The sequence below is a fragment of the Astatotilapia calliptera genome, chromosome 10 (genome assembly GCF_964374335.1).
Source record: "Astatotilapia calliptera chromosome 10, fAstCal68.1, whole genome shotgun sequence".
Classification (NCBI taxonomy): Eukaryota; Metazoa; Chordata; class Actinopteri; order Cichliformes; family Cichlidae; genus Astatotilapia; species Astatotilapia calliptera.
This window is the reverse complement of record NC_137431.1, coordinates 26,444,733-26,463,355: the sequence shown is the minus strand read 5'-3', so window position 1 is coordinate 26,463,355 and position 18,623 is coordinate 26,444,733. Positions and strand designations below refer to the sequence as shown.

General features: G+C 41.5%; 2 protein-coding genes across 2 annotated transcripts; both read left to right on the top strand.

The window, feature by feature from the left end:
- The first annotated feature begins 589 nt into the window (after window positions 1-589).
- Window positions 590-10,749, top strand: pom121 (POM121 transmembrane nucleoporin). Its single transcript, XM_026182600.2, has 13 exons — window positions 590-1,205; window positions 1,862-2,068; window positions 2,224-2,373; window positions 4,061-4,141; window positions 4,254-4,425; window positions 4,516-4,604; window positions 4,685-4,764; window positions 5,464-5,582; window positions 5,671-5,770; window positions 6,159-6,437; window positions 6,529-8,004; window positions 8,554-8,652; window positions 9,212-10,749. Exons 1-13 carry the CDS (start codon window positions 631-633, stop codon window positions 9,310-9,312), a joined length of 3,528 nt encoding a protein of 1,175 aa, XP_026038385.1. The 5' UTR covers window positions 590-630; the 3' UTR covers window positions 9,313-10,749.
- Window positions 10,750-12,414: 1,665 nt separating this feature from the next.
- tbl2 (transducin beta like 2) lies at window positions 12,415-18,312 on the top strand. The gene is made up of 7 exons (XM_026181529.2): window positions 12,415-12,628; window positions 14,690-14,811; window positions 15,064-15,248; window positions 15,530-15,681; window positions 16,097-16,223; window positions 16,564-16,716; window positions 16,855-18,312. Exons 1-7 carry the CDS (start codon window positions 12,502-12,504, stop codon window positions 17,312-17,314), a joined length of 1,326 nt encoding a protein of 441 aa, XP_026037314.1. The 5' UTR covers window positions 12,415-12,501; the 3' UTR covers window positions 17,315-18,312.
- Window positions 18,313-18,623: the final 311 nt, after the last annotated feature.

Here is an 18,623-nt window from a genome sequence, read left to right as displayed (position 1 = left end):
AGTCTGCTCGACCAGACAGGGTGAGTCCCCTTGTCCTCAAGGCCTGTGCCCCCAGCTTTGAGGAGTCTTTCATTAACTGTTCATGGTGAATCTGAGCCCGCAGAGTGGAAGACGTCACAGCGGCCCCCGGGATTACAGACCTGTGGCGCTGACTTTCCACGTCAGACCCTGGAAAGACTCCTCTCTGACCATTCCCAAACTATTATCAGGATCCCCTTCACAAACTGCATGCTATGTTTACTCCAGTTAACTTTGTCTTTATGTTTTATGGACAACAGATGGAAATTAGCCCTTGGCTATAATCTGGTATGTTTACATTCATGTAATTTTTTTTACATTTATGTTCATTAACATGCACTGTCCTAAATAAATTAAATTAATATTAAAATTGAATTGATGATCTGAAACATTTAAGTGTGACCAATATGCAAAAAATAAAAATAATAATCATACATATATTTTACACAAGAGTTTACATTACATTTGTCCAAGGTTCAGCAAAAGGAAGATTAATTTAATGAGCAGTAACACTGGCGGCGTTTTACAGCCCCACCTCGGTAGATGGCGCTAATGCGCGTGAATACAAATATAAATCCAAGAAGTAATGTCGGAAGAACAGCATGATGGGATATGAGAGTCCTCCGGCGGCGCGTTGCCGCCATGTCTCCTAGAGAAAAACATTTATTGCTTCTCTCTGCTCTAGGCCTAGTTATTCTCGCTTTTTATTATATTCCCACTTTTCTTTATGTGACCTTAATTCTTGCAGTTTGTTGTATTGTCTGTTATTATCATAGCGGAGAACCGCTTCCCGCCAGGTTAGGCCCGAATCCTCGGGGTGGGCTAAACGTTCCGGCCGTACTGCGGCGCTGGCTGTGGGGCTGGGAGGCGACCGGCGTCTCGGTACCCGCACGGGGGAGAGCGAAGAGCAGCGGCAACAACAGAGCCGAGCTCCGGGAATCAGAGGGACACTTAAGTCAAAGACTCGCTGAAAGCGGAGTTTATCGAAAGGAATCCTTATCAAGCGAGTCTTTTCTTTTTAGCCCCCGGGATTTTCTCATGGGGAGTTACATCGGGAAACCGGAGAGCCCAACCGCCGACTCGGGGAGGCGGAGAGCTGTGAGAAATCCCCGAGAGCAGCTCCGGGAAAAGCTGGCCAGACCCAACCACGCCGTCTATACTCCAAACAGAAGGCTTTCATTTGCTGGGTATGTTCAGGCTAAAATCAAATCAATCACATCTCGGTTTTACCGGCGTAATACAGCCCGGTCTTTTTGAATGGAGGCGGTTAAGTTGTTGGAATTCAAAAGGTTAAAGGTGCAGCTTGGCGGTTTTTAATGACTAACCTTCGAGTCGTCAGAGCGATCTCTGTAGCTCCACACAGCTATCCAAATGTGCTACACGTTACTGCAACCCTATGCGTATATATCTGTACAGGTTATGTCATGTGCAAGAGTTTCTCATTACAGTAATTTACTACTAATATAGTACCGGCATTTCCAATCTGTGAACAGTTATGACAGAAAACTTGAATTGTTGGCCATATAAATTACTTTAGTACTGAAAAGCATATTTAGCAGGTTTGCTGTATTGGCAATGTAGTAATGTATTTAGAAAGCATTAGACTTTTACCTGACAATCGGATTTATTTCCGCTATCGCCCCAACCATTATAGAGACTGACGAATGGTATTTAACATGAAATATCAGAGACAGGAACAAAAGTTCACGTTTTCTGTAATATTAGTGAGTATTATATGTTTGGGTTTTCCCAGAAAAATCTATTATGGCCATTTGTGGGATTACGAAAAGCAGACTTTCAGACCCTTCATTTTGCCTTGGCCTCTAATTGTTCTGTCCTGCAGGGAGACACCGGGAGCAGCGAGCAGGTTCACCATCACACCCCAGCGCCACTACCCCCTGCAGCAGCCGGGTGTCTCGTCAGTGGGAATCCTTCCTCCCGTCAAATGGGACGGTTTCAGAAAGAAAAACATCCTCAGCCCTCGCAATTCCCCGGCTGCCCTCAGCCCTGTCACAGTGAAGATCGCCAGGCCTGACCACAGCTCCCCCAGGTCTCTGTGCGATCTATGCATTACAGTGTTTCAGTCTAGATCATCAGCTTGAGTCAGATCTCTTTAAACTCTAACATAACCTGTTTTAAGAGATTAATGTCAAAACCCTTTTGATAAAACTTTTGTAATGGCTGTTTACCTTTCTTTTGTTTCAGCATGGACCATTTGAGTTATGCCGTTCTCCCCAGAGCGCCTGCCGATCCGTGCTCCAGAGAGAGTGTCCTCAAGGTGCTGAAGGAAAGCCGCAAGAGAGAAGTGGACGACGAGGACAGGAGCTTTACAACTGAGCAGAAAAGCAAAAGAAGGTACGAGGCAGCACATGAATGCTGACAAGCTTTATATTTTTGCCTTTTTATGTAGCTTGGTGACACTTTTTTTTTTTTGTCTGATAGCTGTAAGGTTATTATAGTAAACTAAAAGTAGGTATAAAAACATTTCAACTGAAATAAATTAAAAAAATAGACTGGAAAAAAAAGGACTTCCTATACCCGCACAGCAAACCTAAGACATAAAAAGTATCATGTGTTTTGTTTAAACCTTCTTGGTCTGTAGGTAATGCATAGTGTGGTTATTAGCAAGGCTACAGAAAAACAGCCTGTTGATGCTTTTAGTTGTCTCGGTCTCTTAGCTTTACGGACAGCTGCAAACAGAATGGATGAATAGCTTTTTCCTATTAACACCATTTCCCAGTCCATTTGTGGTGCACTTGGAAAGCTCACTCTTCTAATGTAATGTTCCAACAAAATATACACTCCCACATGGGGCCTTGCATTCTTATGAATGCATATAACATCTGCATTATAATGCTGTATTCATTTCTTCCCTTTTTCCCCCAGTAATTTGAATAGATACAGATCACACGTACAAATGTGGCCTTAAAGTCTTCTATAAATACATTACCGAAGCTCAAATGCAGTTTTGAGTTACTGGATGCCAAGAAAATTGGAAATATCACTAACACTTAACACAGCACATTTTACATAGGTTTTCTCTAGGGCTGGGCTATATCATACCGTTCACGGTAATACCGGTGTAATTTTGGGCAACGATAGGAAAATGAAATATCACAATAGAATATGGGTAAAACACGCGTGCGTAGTGCCTTTGTTTACATACGCACATGGCGACGAGGCAGAATGAGAAGAGCGAAAGTGGATCGTTGAATGAAACGGATGAACCAGAATTGGTTTGTAAAAATGCTGCAACCTTAGTGGTGTGGAACTGGTTTAGCTTTCGTCCGTCAGATACACAACAAAGCACTATTTTTGGTAGAGCATGTTAGCGGGCCGTCGTCATCACCGTGTTGTTTGGAAAATACGGCACACTTAAAATCAATCCTTTGATTTTTCTGAAAATCGACAGTGCCCCTTATAATCCCGTGTGCCTTGTGTATGAATTCTGGTTGTGTTTACTGACCTCGAAACGATTTTATGTCGTACACGGCGCTCGAAAATCTGTCAAATGTTTTAGTACGACTAAGCTACGAACCCGCACCGCTTGATTGATTGTCGGAGCATTACGGCTATGTTAGGCAGGCGCCTCGCGGAGTGATACGTACTGTGCTTCAACATAATATTACCGTATTGTGTGTGTATAACCTCTTTTTAAGTTTTGTGGATATTATACATGGTTATGCTGATGATATGTCGGCCAGTTTCCACTGGAAATGCCTTTTGATCAAACTGTCAGCAAGGAATTTGCACTGTTACATTTTTATATAACTTTAATGCACATAAAAAACAGCTGCTTGTTTAAGTGAAAATACATTGATGGGTTTTTTGCAATAATAAAGTTGTGGAATTGTAAAGTATTTTGTCTAGTGTCAATTATATCATCAGTTATATCGTTATCGCAAATTTTCAAATGTATATCGTGATAAATATTTTTGGTCATATCGCCCTGCTCTAGTTTTCTCTATTGTTATATTTCAAAATAATAAATGGTTGTTGGTTTTTTCCATTTTATTTTTTAATTAATTTTTTACTTCCTAAGACGTAATGACAGCGGTGGAAGTGCACACTCTGCTTTTGAACCCCTTTTGCCCAATGGCACGCCGTCACAGCTGGTTCCTAAGTAAGTTAAACTTTTCATACAGTTAGATCATGTCTTATGAAAGCCTGTGGTGCAGGGTGAAGTATAGTGTGGTGCTACCTGTGCATTAAGAGAAATACTTTCCTTTTCCCAGGCCAGGAAGTCTGAAAAGAGGGATGACCTCACTGACTGAGGAGTCCATTATGAAGAGGTCTCGGACATCCTCAATCAGCTCTGGCAGTGGAGCTCATGCTCCAAGAGGAACCCCGGGCACCAGGAGAAATGCCATCCAGAGTTCCTACAGCTCTTCATTGGGTCTCAACCAGGTAACTCTTCTCTGCTGCATTAAAGGACGCACAGGATTCTAGAGGAAACAGTGGAGCTATGACACTCTAAATCTTGTTTTCCCTTCACAGTGGAAGAAGCCGTCAGCACCCAGCTCCCCTCTGTCCAGCCCTGGATCATCTCGCTGTCAGACTCCAGAGGGCATCTCAAAAAGACCCAGGTGTGTCTCTGTTAGGCTTCTGATCAGTTGTTGACATTTAATCCAGTATTGCGGATTGTAACCTTAAGTTTCATTTCCAGAGAGGACGACACGCAGTCTCCCAGCTCAGCATCCTCTGCAAAGTCAGATCACACGTCTATGGACAACACACTTGTCTCTTGTGAGTGTCATACCTTGAGTAGCTGTGTTGTGTAGGGATTCATCTGTCCTAGAAATGCAGCTCTGTGCAGCAGATTATTTAGATTTATGCAACACTGACTGAAAAGTTCTACTACTAATTAAAAATCCATAGAGCTAATTTGCTGGGAAGTGATCATAGGTAATGCTAGTTAGACTTTATTTACACAAAGTCATTCCTTATCCCAGAAATTCATTCACTTGTACCCTAAAGACCCATTTTCCAGCATGGGGTTTATCTTAGTGGCCCTCTACTGTTAAGTTAACTCTTAAGACTGTTGAAGAATATTATCAGAGTTTTCAAATGGGACTCAAACTCATGCGTTTGAACATTATCATTGCAATTGTGCTTAATTCAGATTGCTTCTTTACTTTTAGAGAAATTGATTAGCCAGTTTGACCCCTCATTACTCGGTTTAAGAAAATGGTTTCCAGAAACATCCCAAGAAAGGCTGTTGGTTTTTTTTTTTGGTTTTTTTTTTGTTTTTGTTTTTTTTCTTCTTGTGGCAAATGTTCATTCATTCAGTGGGTCTGAATGAACGAACAACAAGTTGGGATTTGTGCAGTGTTCAATCCGTGTGCCCCAAAAATTTAACATGAATGCAGTTGACTTAAAAGAAAAAAACCTTCAGAGACATTAAATTGCTTTCTATTTATTGTGCCTTGTATGATGATGTTCCAGTCAAACTGGCTCCATTGCCCAAGGTCCAACTCAATACTTCGTCAGACTCTGGTGGTAGTGGGAAAAGAAAAAGGAAGATTCAACTGGTGTCCAGCAACCGGGATGATCACATTTCTCTGGTAAGGATTACTGCAGTCTCATTAGAAACCTCTGTTCTCATGCTTAGCCATTACAGTGCTTTTAGTCTCTCCTTGTGCTTCCTTCCAGCCCCCACCTCCTGAACTGGGTTATACAGTTACTGTTAAAGATCTAGATGAGGAGAAAAAGGCTGGTATAAGTAAGATACAGAAGGTCCTGGAGACACCTGGTAAGTTGCATTCAGTTCAATCTGTTAACCCTTCATTCACATGTAAAGATTTAAACACCAGAAAAAATATTTATAGAATAGAAAAGAATAAACCTTTATTATCCCACGGATGAGAAATTTTGTTGTTACACAGCTCTTATAGTAAGGGGAATATAAAACAAAGACACAAAGTGGTCGTTTATACATAAGCAACTGAAGTCCGCATATACAGGTAACAATGTACAGAAATGTGTATAGAAAAATCGCATGGAGATATGTATAAAATGTACATAAAATATATCTATATTACTATAGAGCCATTGTGAAAGAAGTCAATCTACATAAATGTGTTTCAACCAAAATGGAGGAAAAAGCCCTAGAATGTCTGTGACCCTCTTCTTTCTTTTAGCTCCAGAGCCTGAGAAGACTGTCTCCCCCTCAGCCACCACTTCCACCCTGCCTGCCCCCTCTGCTGGCTCTACTGCTACTGCTACAACTTCCACCACAACCTTGAGCAGCCTTCTGGCAGCTCCCTTGCCCACATCTAGCTCTGCCACCCCAGTCATTAACCTGGATCCCAATCCAGTGAGCAGTGCCGGTACAGTGCCTGCATCCCCCAACCCACTGCTGGAGGCTTTGAAGAAAGCTAGTGCTCCTTCTCCCACATCCGCTACCAGTGCAAGTTCAGGTACAACTGCTCTTCACTTGATTTAATTTTGACTACCTTTAATTTCTTTGTTCTGTACACTCATGTTTTTTTCCTCCCAATGTGCCCTTAGTGTCTGTATCAACCACACCCGCACAACCCAGTGTTTCAATCCTAAAGGCATCAACAACAGTGGCTTCCCCACAAATCCCTGCAGTCTCCCAGTCCTCCTCTGCGTCTGTGCAGCAGTCCTCCGCCTTTGCTCAGGTCCTGCTGGGTCAGGTCTCCCAGGCTGCCAGCAGCACCCCACCTATGGCAAGCCTATTTGGGGTGGCTAGTCAGGTCAGCGCCTCCTCTGCTTCTTCAACATCTAACTCAACTGCTGTTACTGCAGCCCCAGCCAGCAGCTCTGCATCAGTCAGTAACACCAACCCACTAATGGCTTCAGGCTTTAAGCCCATCTTTGCTGTAACCGCCACCACCACTTCAGCTACATCAGCTTCAGAAAGCAAACCACCTGTCCAGAATTTCAAACCCATCTTTGGAGATGCCACTGCGGCTACTGGCTTTGGACAGCCTCCATCCCTTGCAAGTGCAAAGGCAGCCTCTACAATTTCAAGCACAAGCAGTACAGCCTCAGTATTTGGTGGATCAACAAGCAGCAACACAGCTGGCCCATCTCTGTTTTCTGGCTCAACCACCACAGCTGGCACATCCACAGGCTCCCTTCCCACTTCACAGCCTGCTCCACAGCCAGCTATGAAATCCCTCTTTGGAAACTGGAACACAACATCTACAACAAGTACCACCAACTCAGCTTTGAATCAGGCTCAGAATGCTGTCGGCACAATTCAGTTTGGAACTGCTACCACTACTACAGCAGCAGCCACGGCCCCAGCTCCAGGACCTGCTACTGCTTCAACCACAACCTCCAGCCAGGGTACCTTTGCATTTGGTGCCACACAGCCAGATGCTCAGGCTGCCAGCCAGAAAGTATTTACATTTGGCCAGACAGCACCCAATCAGAACACAACCACTGCTTCATTTGGAGGCTTTGCCATGGGCAACACAGTTTCCACTGCTGCTCCTGCTACCACACAGTCAACCTGCAACTTTGGAAAGTCATCTTTTGAAGCCCCAGCAGCTCAGACAACCTTTGGCTCCACAGCAGCAGCGCCAAAGCCATTCACTTTTGGAGGCAGCGGAGCGTCATCCACACCTGCTTCTAACCCTGCCCCAGCTCCTTTCAACTTTGGGGCAACTCCTACCACCACAGCAGCCACTTTTGGTACCCCAGCTAAACCAGCATTTGGAGCCAGCACTGCTGGTTTTGCTTTCGGTGGCACTGCCGCTCCCTCAGCTGCACCCTCAGCTCCACCAAGTTTCGGTGCAGCAACCCAGGCTCAGAGCTCCTCCACACCCACCTTTGGATTTGGCAGTGCAGCTCCTCAGCCGGCTCCCTCTGGACCAGCTCAGCCAGCATCCGGTGGATTTAACTTTGGCTCTGGAATGCCGTGCCCTCAGTTTGGAACACCAGTTTCCAATAATCCTGCACCACAGATGGGAAGCTTCAACTTTGGGGCTGCTGCTACAGACAAACCAGCTTTTGGTAAGGAATTAAGACTGTTGTTGTTTTGCTTGTTTATGTCTTAAGCCCACCTGTAGAGCGGTTCAAGCAATGAATGTAATGTTGGCTAGCTATTTCTTTTGGCTGTTCCCTTGCTTGAAAGGGTTTTTATCACACCAGACATTTGATTTGGCACAGATTTTACTCCGGGTGACCTTTTTGTGTCTCCTCCTGGGCTCAAGTCAGGGATCTTTCTCGTGTTAGGCAAAGATGTTAACCACTACACTAATTTTGTCTGTTGCGAATATCTTAAAATAATTTTAGTTTTGATTACCAGTAAATGATAGTAAATTAATTGAAATGATTGGTATTTGAAACATAACCAGTAGTTGAATTAACGGGTCTCAGTAGTGGGGAGGGTGGGCTGCATTTTTGTTTGTTTACATCGCTGTATGGTTGCACTTATGTGTGAGTGCTGGTTTCCTACTGTGCCACACACTGACAGAAAGATTTCTGTGGTTAGGTTACTATGTTGGTCTATCAGAGTTTTAGGTGTTGGGTGTTTGAAGTTGCATGCTGTTTTCCCTGCAGGAACGTCAACACCATCTTTTGGCCAGAGTGCTGCTGGAGGTCCAATTCCCTTTGGAAGTCCTGGAACTCCACTCCAAGGCTTCAATGCTGTTCAGTTTGGTGAGGCATCAATTTTCTTTTTCTTTTCTTTTTTTTTTTTTTTTTTAGAGGTGATGCCCAGCTGGGGCTTTAGTAGGGATGTGTGGCTAGATGTTTAAACGATGGTTGCTCTCAAGGAGCTGTAACCCAGTGATTTAAACAAATTAGTCTTCTGATTTTATTTAGTGAGAGTGCAGCACCATCACAAAGTTTTATTGATAAATTTGTTAAATTACTCTATACCTCTTCTGTTGGTAATAGGATGCTACACTGTAGCATTATGCATTGCAATGTAGTGGGATTTAGCCTGTTTATCTACTGCTGTGAGGCCGAAGTGGAAACACATGGGTTCTGTTATTAAAGGTGGGCTTGAGGCAAGCTTATGGGAATTTTTATTGGAGCCAAATACTTAAAAGCATGTTGCCTCACTATAAGAATTCCTTGTCAGACCTGATATTGATCCTAATTTAGATGAAATTAAGAGGCAGTTTTGAAGTTTGAAAATTTGATGCCACTGTTAAGAACTGGATACTTTGTAGCAGAAATTGTTACATATCCATATATTTTTTATTTTGTTTAGGATCTCCAGCAACTCCTTCCTTCTCAATCGGAGCTGGATCGAAAACATCCGGAGCACGGCAGAGGCTGCAGGCGAGGCGACAACACAACAGGAAGAAGTAGCCTGCCACGTCGTTCCAACAACGCATTCGGAGGACTCCAGCTGTTGCTGCTATGGCTAACCTGGCTAACATTGCTCTGTTCTAAGCCCAACATCCCACCCCATCAGGCTACCACCATGCCCTCTGCTTCCTCCGTCTCCTCCTCCAGTGGGTTGTGCTGGCCCGAAGTTTGCAGACGAGTTAGATAGAGCACATTAGCCTACTGAGTTCATGACCCAGTGAGGGAATGCAGCAGTAAGGAGAGAGAAACCACAATGATGTACTATACTTGAAAGAGAAAAAACTATTTGATAGATGCTGAACATAAGCATATCCAAAGTTCTTTTTCCTTTTACCATACACGGACACTCCCATTGGTTCGTCTTAAGGAGAAAGTTGAGTCGAGCTAAAGGTGGAGCTGGGCTCAGACATTTATTTTTTTACGTGAAACGCTCGCTGGTTTGTATGTTACCTGGATATTTGAATACATTCTCTGACTGAGTCTGAATGGGATGAAATGCACAGTCAATTCAGATAAGGTACACAACACTGCAGTGTAAATGTAAAGTTTGCATTTAAATTATTTTTTTAATTGGCTCTCTGACCCTGTAAATGAATAATGTGTTTCTGCACTTAAAAGGGTGACTTAGTAAATGTCTTAACGTAGTTTGTGCAGACCCTTGTGTTCTTGTTTCGTACTCTTTGTCATTGCAAGCATTCCCAGAGTCCTCCTGTGGATGGCCTTTTTTGATAGTGATTGCCAACTGATTGAATTAGCAGGTCAGTATGTGAGTAGGATGAGTACTCGACTAGCGCTGACAAACCAAAGCCAACTCTTCAGCTTGTTCCCTGTGAAAAGAATCTTGAGATGAGAGTGTGCTTGTGTGTGTGTTTGTTGTGCCAGACTACCTCTCTTTGCGCCCAGGCACTGAATCCTTGTTAATTCACTGAAACGTAACAAATCTGCTAGAATCAGTTACATTTTACCTTCAGCCTACCTGCTGTTAATGCACATGTAACTGTGATAAATGGTGAGTTTTTAAATATCTGCACAGCAACACATCCCCACTTCAGAAATGTCACTGCTACCTTATGTCAGATTTACTAAAATTACAGTCTGTTCTATTGGATCTCTCACAGCGATACAGGGATTTTTTTTGTTTCGTTTTTGTTTTTATTATTATTTTTGTTTTTGAGCATGCAGCAAACATGGACAGTAAAGCAGTTGATGTCAGCTGTTTTATTCAAATGATCTCTGTTCTCAGTAATAATCACCTCTTATTGTGAAAAGTGAGCCGTTACCAGTTGGGTTTTGTGTTTGTTTTTTGGGGGGGGGGGGGTGTCTGTCTTTGTTTCTTCTTTTTTCTTCTTTTTTATTTTTTTTATTTTTTTTATTTGGATGGTCAAATTTGAATAAATAAAAATGTGAGTTGTGGATGTTCCACATTAAACCTTTAAAGATCGCCAAATTTTCTTCCCAAGATGTGGAGGCTATACTTCATACTGTGTATTAGCAGTATGCTGTTTTTGTAGTGGATATACAAGTATTGCTTAGTAATGTTGCAGGAAGTTAAAGAGGACCTGTTATGATTGTTCTTATTTTCTGTCATGTATATACTGTTACAATAGTGGATCCTCGTATTAAACTTGGCCAGAGTTTTGAGTAATTTGTTCACTTTATGAACAAGTAAACCCTGTCAGGCGTCAAACTTCTCCAAACGCACAGTTTCTGATAGTTTTTTTTTTTTTTTTTCTTCTTCTACTACTTCTGGTTGTACCGGTATGATGTTTATGAGAGGAGTAATCCTTAACACCTCTCTTTGTGAGGGGCATCCAATCAGAAGAACCCCTTAAAGAGGGGTTTGCTACACATGGTGGATGAACAGCAGAGCAAGAAGGGAAAGTGATTCTTTATGGAGTCTGGATTTTTTTTTTCTCCAAGCTTCTGTGGGTTTCTCTTCTGAATTCGGGTTTCTCCCCTGCCAAAAACATGAAACACATTGGAAAAATGCTTTGTTAATGACACGCTGCTTACAGCACAAGAATGTCAAGAATTGATATCCAACATACTCTGAGAGATCTAAGTAGTGTTTTACTGGGCACTGTGTCTACGAGTTAGTCCCAATAAATTTAAGTGATTTAATTTCAAGAAAGCTGGAGTTGAAATCAGATTCAATATAACGTTAGACTAGATATAAGTCCAAACTTCTTTTTCTTCTCAGAAAATAATCACACTGCGTTTTAAAGCATATTTGAAAGTATTACCACTTGCCACGGAACAGTAAATGGCTACTTTCCTGAAGAATACATGCTTTTACTTTAAATATTTCAGGTATACTTGATGCAAATATCTAAATCACATTTATTTAGGCTTGTAGACATGGTCAAAATGAAGTTCAACTCAGCATGGGGATGGGTAATTTAAGAAACTTTGAAAGGTGAAAATGCCTGACAACTTTGAACTGATCCAAAAACTCATTTAATTACTTGTTACAAACACAGGAATGCAGAGGAGCATCTCTGAATGCACAGCATGTTAAACCTTGAAGTAGGTGAGCTAAAGCAGCAGACACCCCACAATCAGTGCCACTCCTGTCAGCTCAGAAAAGGACACAGAGGATACTCTTCACGCGGGATCGCAGAAAACGGACAGTAAAAAACTGGAAAAAAATTTGCCTGGTCTGGTGAGTCTTGATTTTTACAGAAATACTCAGATGGTAGGATATAAATGTTGGTGTAAACATCGTGGAAGCATGGCTCCAACCTTTTTCCTGAAAAGTTTTCAAACATTCCACACACGCCAGTCCGCTAGGTGGCATTAGAGACGATTTGATACCCGGATTGTGCTGCATTCATGACTACACGCAGAACAGGAAATGTGAAAATTGTGGCAGTTACGATAGGTAACGCCATTAAAACTAAGAAAAAAACGAAAACGAATAATCTAAGAGATTAAGTTGTCTTTTAACGTCATGTTAAAATCATGCAAGCCAAACTGAATGGAAACGGAATGTTTATACATTTAAAATAAACTATATGTTTCACGGAAATGTTTGGGGACGGGGGATTCTCGTATTTACTATTTGCAGTCGTAAACTGAACGCAGCCTTAGATGAAGCGTGCTATTAGGACGCATGCGCGGTGCCCCAGTCGTGCGGGGTTAGTTTAGGAGACGTTAGCGTTGCAAAATACGTGGCAGAAGGGTGTCAACATGGAGATAGCTGCTCTGGCCGCGTTAACTTTGTTACTGGGTGCACTGGTTATTCTGGTTGCGTTAGCGGTGGGCAGACGGAAAGAAGAAATAAGAGAGGAAACGGAGCAGGCAGCGGAGTTTGCCGGTAAGAGCCACTCAGGCTAACGTAACTCTAGCTAGCTGGAGAAGGGGGAGACTGTGGAGAAGGCGGCAAGTCAGTCATACTGCATTCATTCATTCATTCATTCATTCACTCACTCACTTACTCAGTAATCGATTCATTCAACAAAAGAGCTCCGTGCCAACGATATTAACACGAACTCAGAGCTAGAAGTACAAGCTACGGTAACTTTTGAGTGGCTGTCACTGTCACATTAACAGACCAATGGGTGCACTGCTTTCTGTCGAGTCACTGCCTGTTTTTTAACGCTTCATTGATGACAAAGGTTCAAATCGGTATCTGTACCACGTAACATTAGTTAATGACAACACTCCTGTACATGTAAATGGTAAATGGCTTGTATTTGTATAGCGCTTTACTTAGTCCCTAAGGACCCCAAAGCGCTTTACAGCGTAAAGTAGAATAGCTCACTGTATAAAGATAGTACTTAAAAGTTATAAAACAGAGGAAGGTTAGCACATTCATCTGATGTTGAGTCTGTTTAACTATGTTTGAAGAAGAATTTACATTAAATTAAATTTTGGACTAATAAAGACGTAGTTAGACTATTATTTTTTCTCCAGGTAATAGGATTTATAATTGAATAATAATACAGTAATAATCCTGGGCATAATTTTTATAACCTTGGAGTTAATCACTTTAATAGTAACTTATTATAGTTTTGTGTTGTCTAAATAGGTTTTGTTTGTGTTTCATTTTGAATTTTGTTTTTCTTTTGAGGTTAGTTTGAGTTATTTTGGATGTTTTAGTTTAGATTTTTATCCATCACATCCATCCATTTTCTTCCACTTATCCCAGACAGGTTGCCACTCTGTTGCTGGGTTAATTTAGAGACCGACAACTGCCCATACTCACATTTACACCTATGGCCAATTAAGAGTCACCAGTTAACCTAATGTGTATGTCTTTATACTAAAGGAGGAAGTTAAGTAATTCGTTTTTAAAAAAATTTTTATTTTGGTTACTTTTTCATTTTCTTAGTTTTCAATCGTATAGCTTATTTCCAAAATTTTCTTGGCTTTTAATTTAATTTTAGTTCACTATAATAATCATGCTGAGAGTGTTTTTCCACATTCTGTTAACATTGCATGCAGTGAATAGAAAACCTCCCAGAGCTAATTCCCTGATTTCCAGAGTTTGTTTTTTTTTTGGGGGGGGTTGTCATGATACCAAGGATTGGAAAATTACACATCAATTATCTTTTAGCTGTTTGTTAATGCTTCATAACACCCAGATCATGTTCAGAAATAGCATAACCAATGGTTTATTCTAAAATGAAATGTGTGGAAATAAAACTTTTTTTTATGTTCTTAGCCTTTTCCTTATGACTGGGCTTTGACATACATGCTAATGTGCAGGCTTGTTGAAGAAGATCCATAAACAAGAGCTTTCCATCAATGATTTTTCCCCAGAGATAACGGATTCATAGCAGCTCACAAGAGTACATTGTTATTGTTAGACTGCTTATTAAAGTTAGATACACTTATATTGTTAGTAAAATTACAGAAGACAAACCACACAAACCACACAACTTAATTAAATAATGATAATAGAAAAACTTATAATAAAAAGTAAAGAAATAAAATGGAAACCTAAAAAACAAAATGAGTACGTGTATTTTGTTTATATTTATGTTAGAAATTGTGCAAAATTACAAATTCTATATGATATGTTATTATCTATATAATGCTAAACATATAGCATTATAAATGGACTGGTTCTGTTTTGTAAGTGCTTTGTACTACAAGAGTTATTAACACAAGCACTTTTTTCCTGTGCCTAACTACTTACTACCTAATATTTATGCTCTATGCGCCCATTGGAGAGCAACTTGGGGTTCACTATCTTCCCCAAGGATACTTTGGCATGCAGACTGAGGCAGCCAGTGATCAAAGCAGCAAAGCTCCAATTAGTAGAACTGCTTATTCTCCTGATATACAGCCATCTGAGTAATAGTTTGTATATATCCTTTTAAAATAGTCTTAGTGGGCATCAATGGTCATGTTTTTCCTGTGTGTCTTCCAGCTGAAGCCAGTGCTGTGAAGGGTTCCCAATCCAAGAAGCAGAAGCAGGAGAAGCAGCGTGGCCGCAAGGATAAACCTACACAACACACTTTCAGCCATCCGCTGCTGGCAGCCTCTCTGAAGGTAAACTGAAACAATCATCAAACACACACATTGTAAAAGCCTCAGAGGACAAGGAAGAGTTTTCATAAGAGACCGGAGTTTGGTTTGTTTTAAGTCACTGTAGGTTATGCGAGTTAAAAGCCTTGCTTTTGTTTTGGTCTAGATGCCGCTCAGCTCAGTGAGCTGTTCTGAAATAATTTAACAAGGTTTCACTTGCACCCTCTCCATAGCCATTTTTCAGCATGTGTGTACTTGTTTCCATGTGCCTTTTAGGGCCACAGTGGAAATGTGACGTGCCTCGATTTTAGCAGTAACGGGAAGTACCTGGCGTCCTGTGCTGACGACCGCACTGTTCGGATCTGGAGCACCAAGGACTTCCTGGACCGCGAGCACAAGTGTCTGAGAGCCAATGTGGAGCTGGATCACGCTACGCTGGTCCGGTTTAGCCCTGACTCCAGGTCTTTAACTACACTTACTGACATAAAGCATTTCTTCTCTTTCCTAAGGAAAGTGAATTGTACACAAGAGCTAGTGTAAGTTTAACATAAACCAGGTCAAAGAGGTTTAGAAAAGACTTGTGAAGTAACTTGTTTGATGATCTGAAACATGTAAGCATGTAAAATATGAAGAAAAGTAATCAGTAAGTGGACCAATACCTTTTCAAAGTATTATACACAACCAGAGTTATGGTGAGGTAATCTTCAGAAAATCTTCACTGATTTTCTCCTTTTCTCTACAGGGCGTTTATCACCTGGTTGGCCAACGGAGACTGCATACGAATCTTCAAAATGACAAAGAAGGATGACGGCTCCATGAGCTTCAAAGCTGCTCCCGAGGACTTCCCACAGAAGCACAAGGCCACCATCCTCAACATTGGCATCGCAGAGACAGGTACAGAATGCCGAAATAACTTAAAAGTTTTTACTTATAGTATCGGCTAGTAACGCAGTTAACACAGCTGGGTTTGTTTTTATCACCAGCTGGGTTTTTGAAAGTGTGTGAAACCATTTGTGGTTTAGTATTTAACAATCAGTAAATTCATTTCAATGTTTCTTTTATTCATCTGCTCCATCTCTCTGATTATTTGTCCAGTCTTTGGGTTAGTCAGCCTCTTGACAGCCTAACTGTTTTAAGAAAAAAATCGACCCACCAACAAGCAACAAAAGTTGACTCTAGTTTCACATGAGAAGAAAGCTGTCAAAAAAGGGAATATCTGTTAAAACCTTATTTATTGATTTATTGATTTATTGATTTTTCAGTATTTGTCACCAGTTTATGGGGCTGATATTGTGTTTCTCACCCACAGGCAAGTTTATCATGAGTGCCTCCACCGACACCTGTATCAACATCTGGGACCTGAAAGGAGAGGTGCTGGCCTCTATCAACACGAACCAGATAACCAATTCTTATGCTGCCATCTCCCCGTGTGGCAGGTCAGTCCCACTCCTTATTTACTGCACAGCTTACACTTGAAAGCTTAGAAATGATATACATCTACTCTGTAAGTTTATTGTTTTACTGTTTCATGACATTAAAACAGAAAAAGTGTCTATAAGCGATGTTTTACAGTAAGAGCTGTAGGTTCTTCTGCTTTAAACTGTTGTTGAGAAAAGTAAAGGTCTGAAAAGTAATTTTCCCACATGTAAGATGATTTCTTCATATTGTTTTTACTTTTAAATTCCATTCAGTAAAATAAAAATCGAAATAAAAATAAGTGTTTGAATTGCGTGTCACTCTTTGGGAGCTCTGATCCTGCTTCATCTATTCGCTCAGGTTTGTCGCGTCCTGCGGCTTCACTCCTGATGTGAAGGTGTGGGAGGTTTGCTTCGGCAAAGGAGGAGACTTCAGAGAGGTGGTGCGAGCCTTTGACCTGAAGGGCCACTCTGCTGGAGTCCACGCATTTGCCTTTTCCAACGACTCTCGCAGGTAATACGCTGCAATATTTGAGATGGAAAATAAATGGTTGTTTATAAGCTGAGACAACATAAAATGGCATATAAACGTTAAGGTGAGAGTAAAGAAGCCTGCTGTGTTAAGCAGTAATACTTTCTTTTCATTTTTCAGGATGGTGAGCGTCTCCAAAGACGGCACGTGGAAGCTATGGAACACGGACGTGGAGTACAAAAAGCAGCAGGATCCCTACCTCCTGAAAACCGTTCCCTGCAGCTCGTCTGAAGGCAGCCGGGTGGCCTTGTCTCCAGACGGCCGGGTGGTGGCCGTCAGCGATGGCTGCAACGTGGCCATGTACGATGCTGCCAGCGGAAAGCTGGAGGAGGAGATGCACGGCGTCCACAGCATGGAGATCACGGACCTTAGGTTTGACATTAACGGACGCTTCTTGGTGTGCAGTGGCGACAAGGCTATCCGAGTGTTTCACAATGCTCCGGGCTACCGGGCTGCCATCAAAGACATGCAGGACATGCTGAGGAAGGCTCAGAACGAGGCCATGAAGCAGAGACTGCAGCAGCAGATCAAAGAGGCTCAGAGTGCCCTGGACGCTGTGCTCGCTGCCCCCTCCAACTAAACAGAAATAACAGGAAATCACACTCTGAATGTGACAGTGTCAGACTCTGCTAATCATTTGTTTGCATAGTCACCTCTGCCTCTTAATGATCTGGACTGTGAAGATGAGATTTGCATGCAGTTTAATAAAAGGTATCTTTTTATGGAAGTGCTTCGTTTGATTTGAGACATTTGGACTTCTGAGTGTGATGTGCTGTGATTGTGTTTGATTTGTCATAGTTTGTGAAATTGGTCTCATAGTTCTTCAGAGTCACTATGTGGAAAAAGGAACAGATTAACAGTCCCTTTAACATCTAATGGCCACTGTCGGTTTGGGTGCTTCATTTCCAAGTCCAGGTGTTGTCTGTGCTGACTCACTGTGAAACTTTGAACACAAACTAATGTTAATGTCCACCTTTGCTTTTCCTACTGTGGTAGGTCAAAATTTCTGCTGTGAAAAAAGTTAAAAGTGTAATATTTTCCCAGAGGGTGGCGCTGCAGTAAAATTCCTTTTCTGCTTATTACAGCCAAAGTAAATCTTTGGAAATCTCCTCTTTGAAATCCTTAAAGCTTTATCTAATGGCATTGCTATTGAGAGTTAAAAATTAGGCCTCAGTTGACACCTGTGCACTCTCACATGGGTGTACAATTCAGTGCAAATACCATAAGAGGATTTGACTTCAGAGCAGAACGTAAATTGTGAGGTGCCTTTTAAGTACAACTAACTGAAAGAAGTGTGAGCAAGATGTCCGGCATCTTGAAAACACAGGTGAAACCACCTCTTCGGATCTGTCAGAGTGATAAAAATAACCTTCAAAGTCACTGAAACTGGGGAAGAAAAACTAGCTTATTCCTCAGTCCATCCTAGCAGCCCACTGAAGGTGTATTTGATCCTCACAAACAGAGTTGTAGCGGGGAAGTCTGGAGCGTCCTATAATCCCCAGAAAGTTAAAGCATATCAAAATAATCCTCAGGATTTGCAGAATTTGTAACTTGTTTTGAATAAAGGCATATATTTGATTACAGTGTGCTTGTGTATGAGGATTTGGGTATAAAATAAGGCCTTAAGTATCTTAATTCAATTGTGCAGTCTGGATTAATTTTTGTAGCTTTAATAGAAGACATTCTGAATCTCTGTGCCCTTTTTGGTATTTTTTTAAGACTGTCAGAATGAATATTTTGTAAAACAACACCAAAAAAATAAATAATATTCCCTTAAACAACATTAATCAGTTATTTTCCAGTCTTTCAGACCAAGACATGGGCCTGTTATATTAATCAGAAAAACGGGGTGATCCAGTGTAATGCGTGGCTTGAGTAGTTTATATAAA

Bases quoted from the DNA above. Each gene is read 5' to 3' on its own strand.
- pom121 (XM_026182600.2), top strand. From the start codon at position 631: ATGAGAGTCCTCCGGCGGCGCGTTGCCGCCATGTCTCCTAGAGAAAAA. The intron at 4,426-4,515 runs GTAACTCTTCTC...TTCCCTTCACAG, and splicing joins CTTCATTGGGTCTCAACCAG to TGGAAGAAGCCGTCAGCACC. The intron at 8,005-8,553 runs GTAAGGAATTAA...TTTTCCCTGCAG, and splicing joins TACAGACAAACCAGCTTTTG to GAACGTCAACACCATCTTTT.
- tbl2 (XM_026181529.2), top strand. From the start codon at position 12,502: ATGGAGATAGCTGCTCTGGCCGCGTTAACTTTGTTACTGGGTGCACTG. The intron at 14,812-15,063 runs GTAAACTGAAAC...TGTGCCTTTTAG, and splicing joins TGCTGGCAGCCTCTCTGAAG to GGCCACAGTGGAAATGTGAC. The intron at 16,224-16,563 runs GTCAGTCCCACT...CTATTCGCTCAG, and splicing joins GCCATCTCCCCGTGTGGCAG to GTTTGTCGCGTCCTGCGGCT.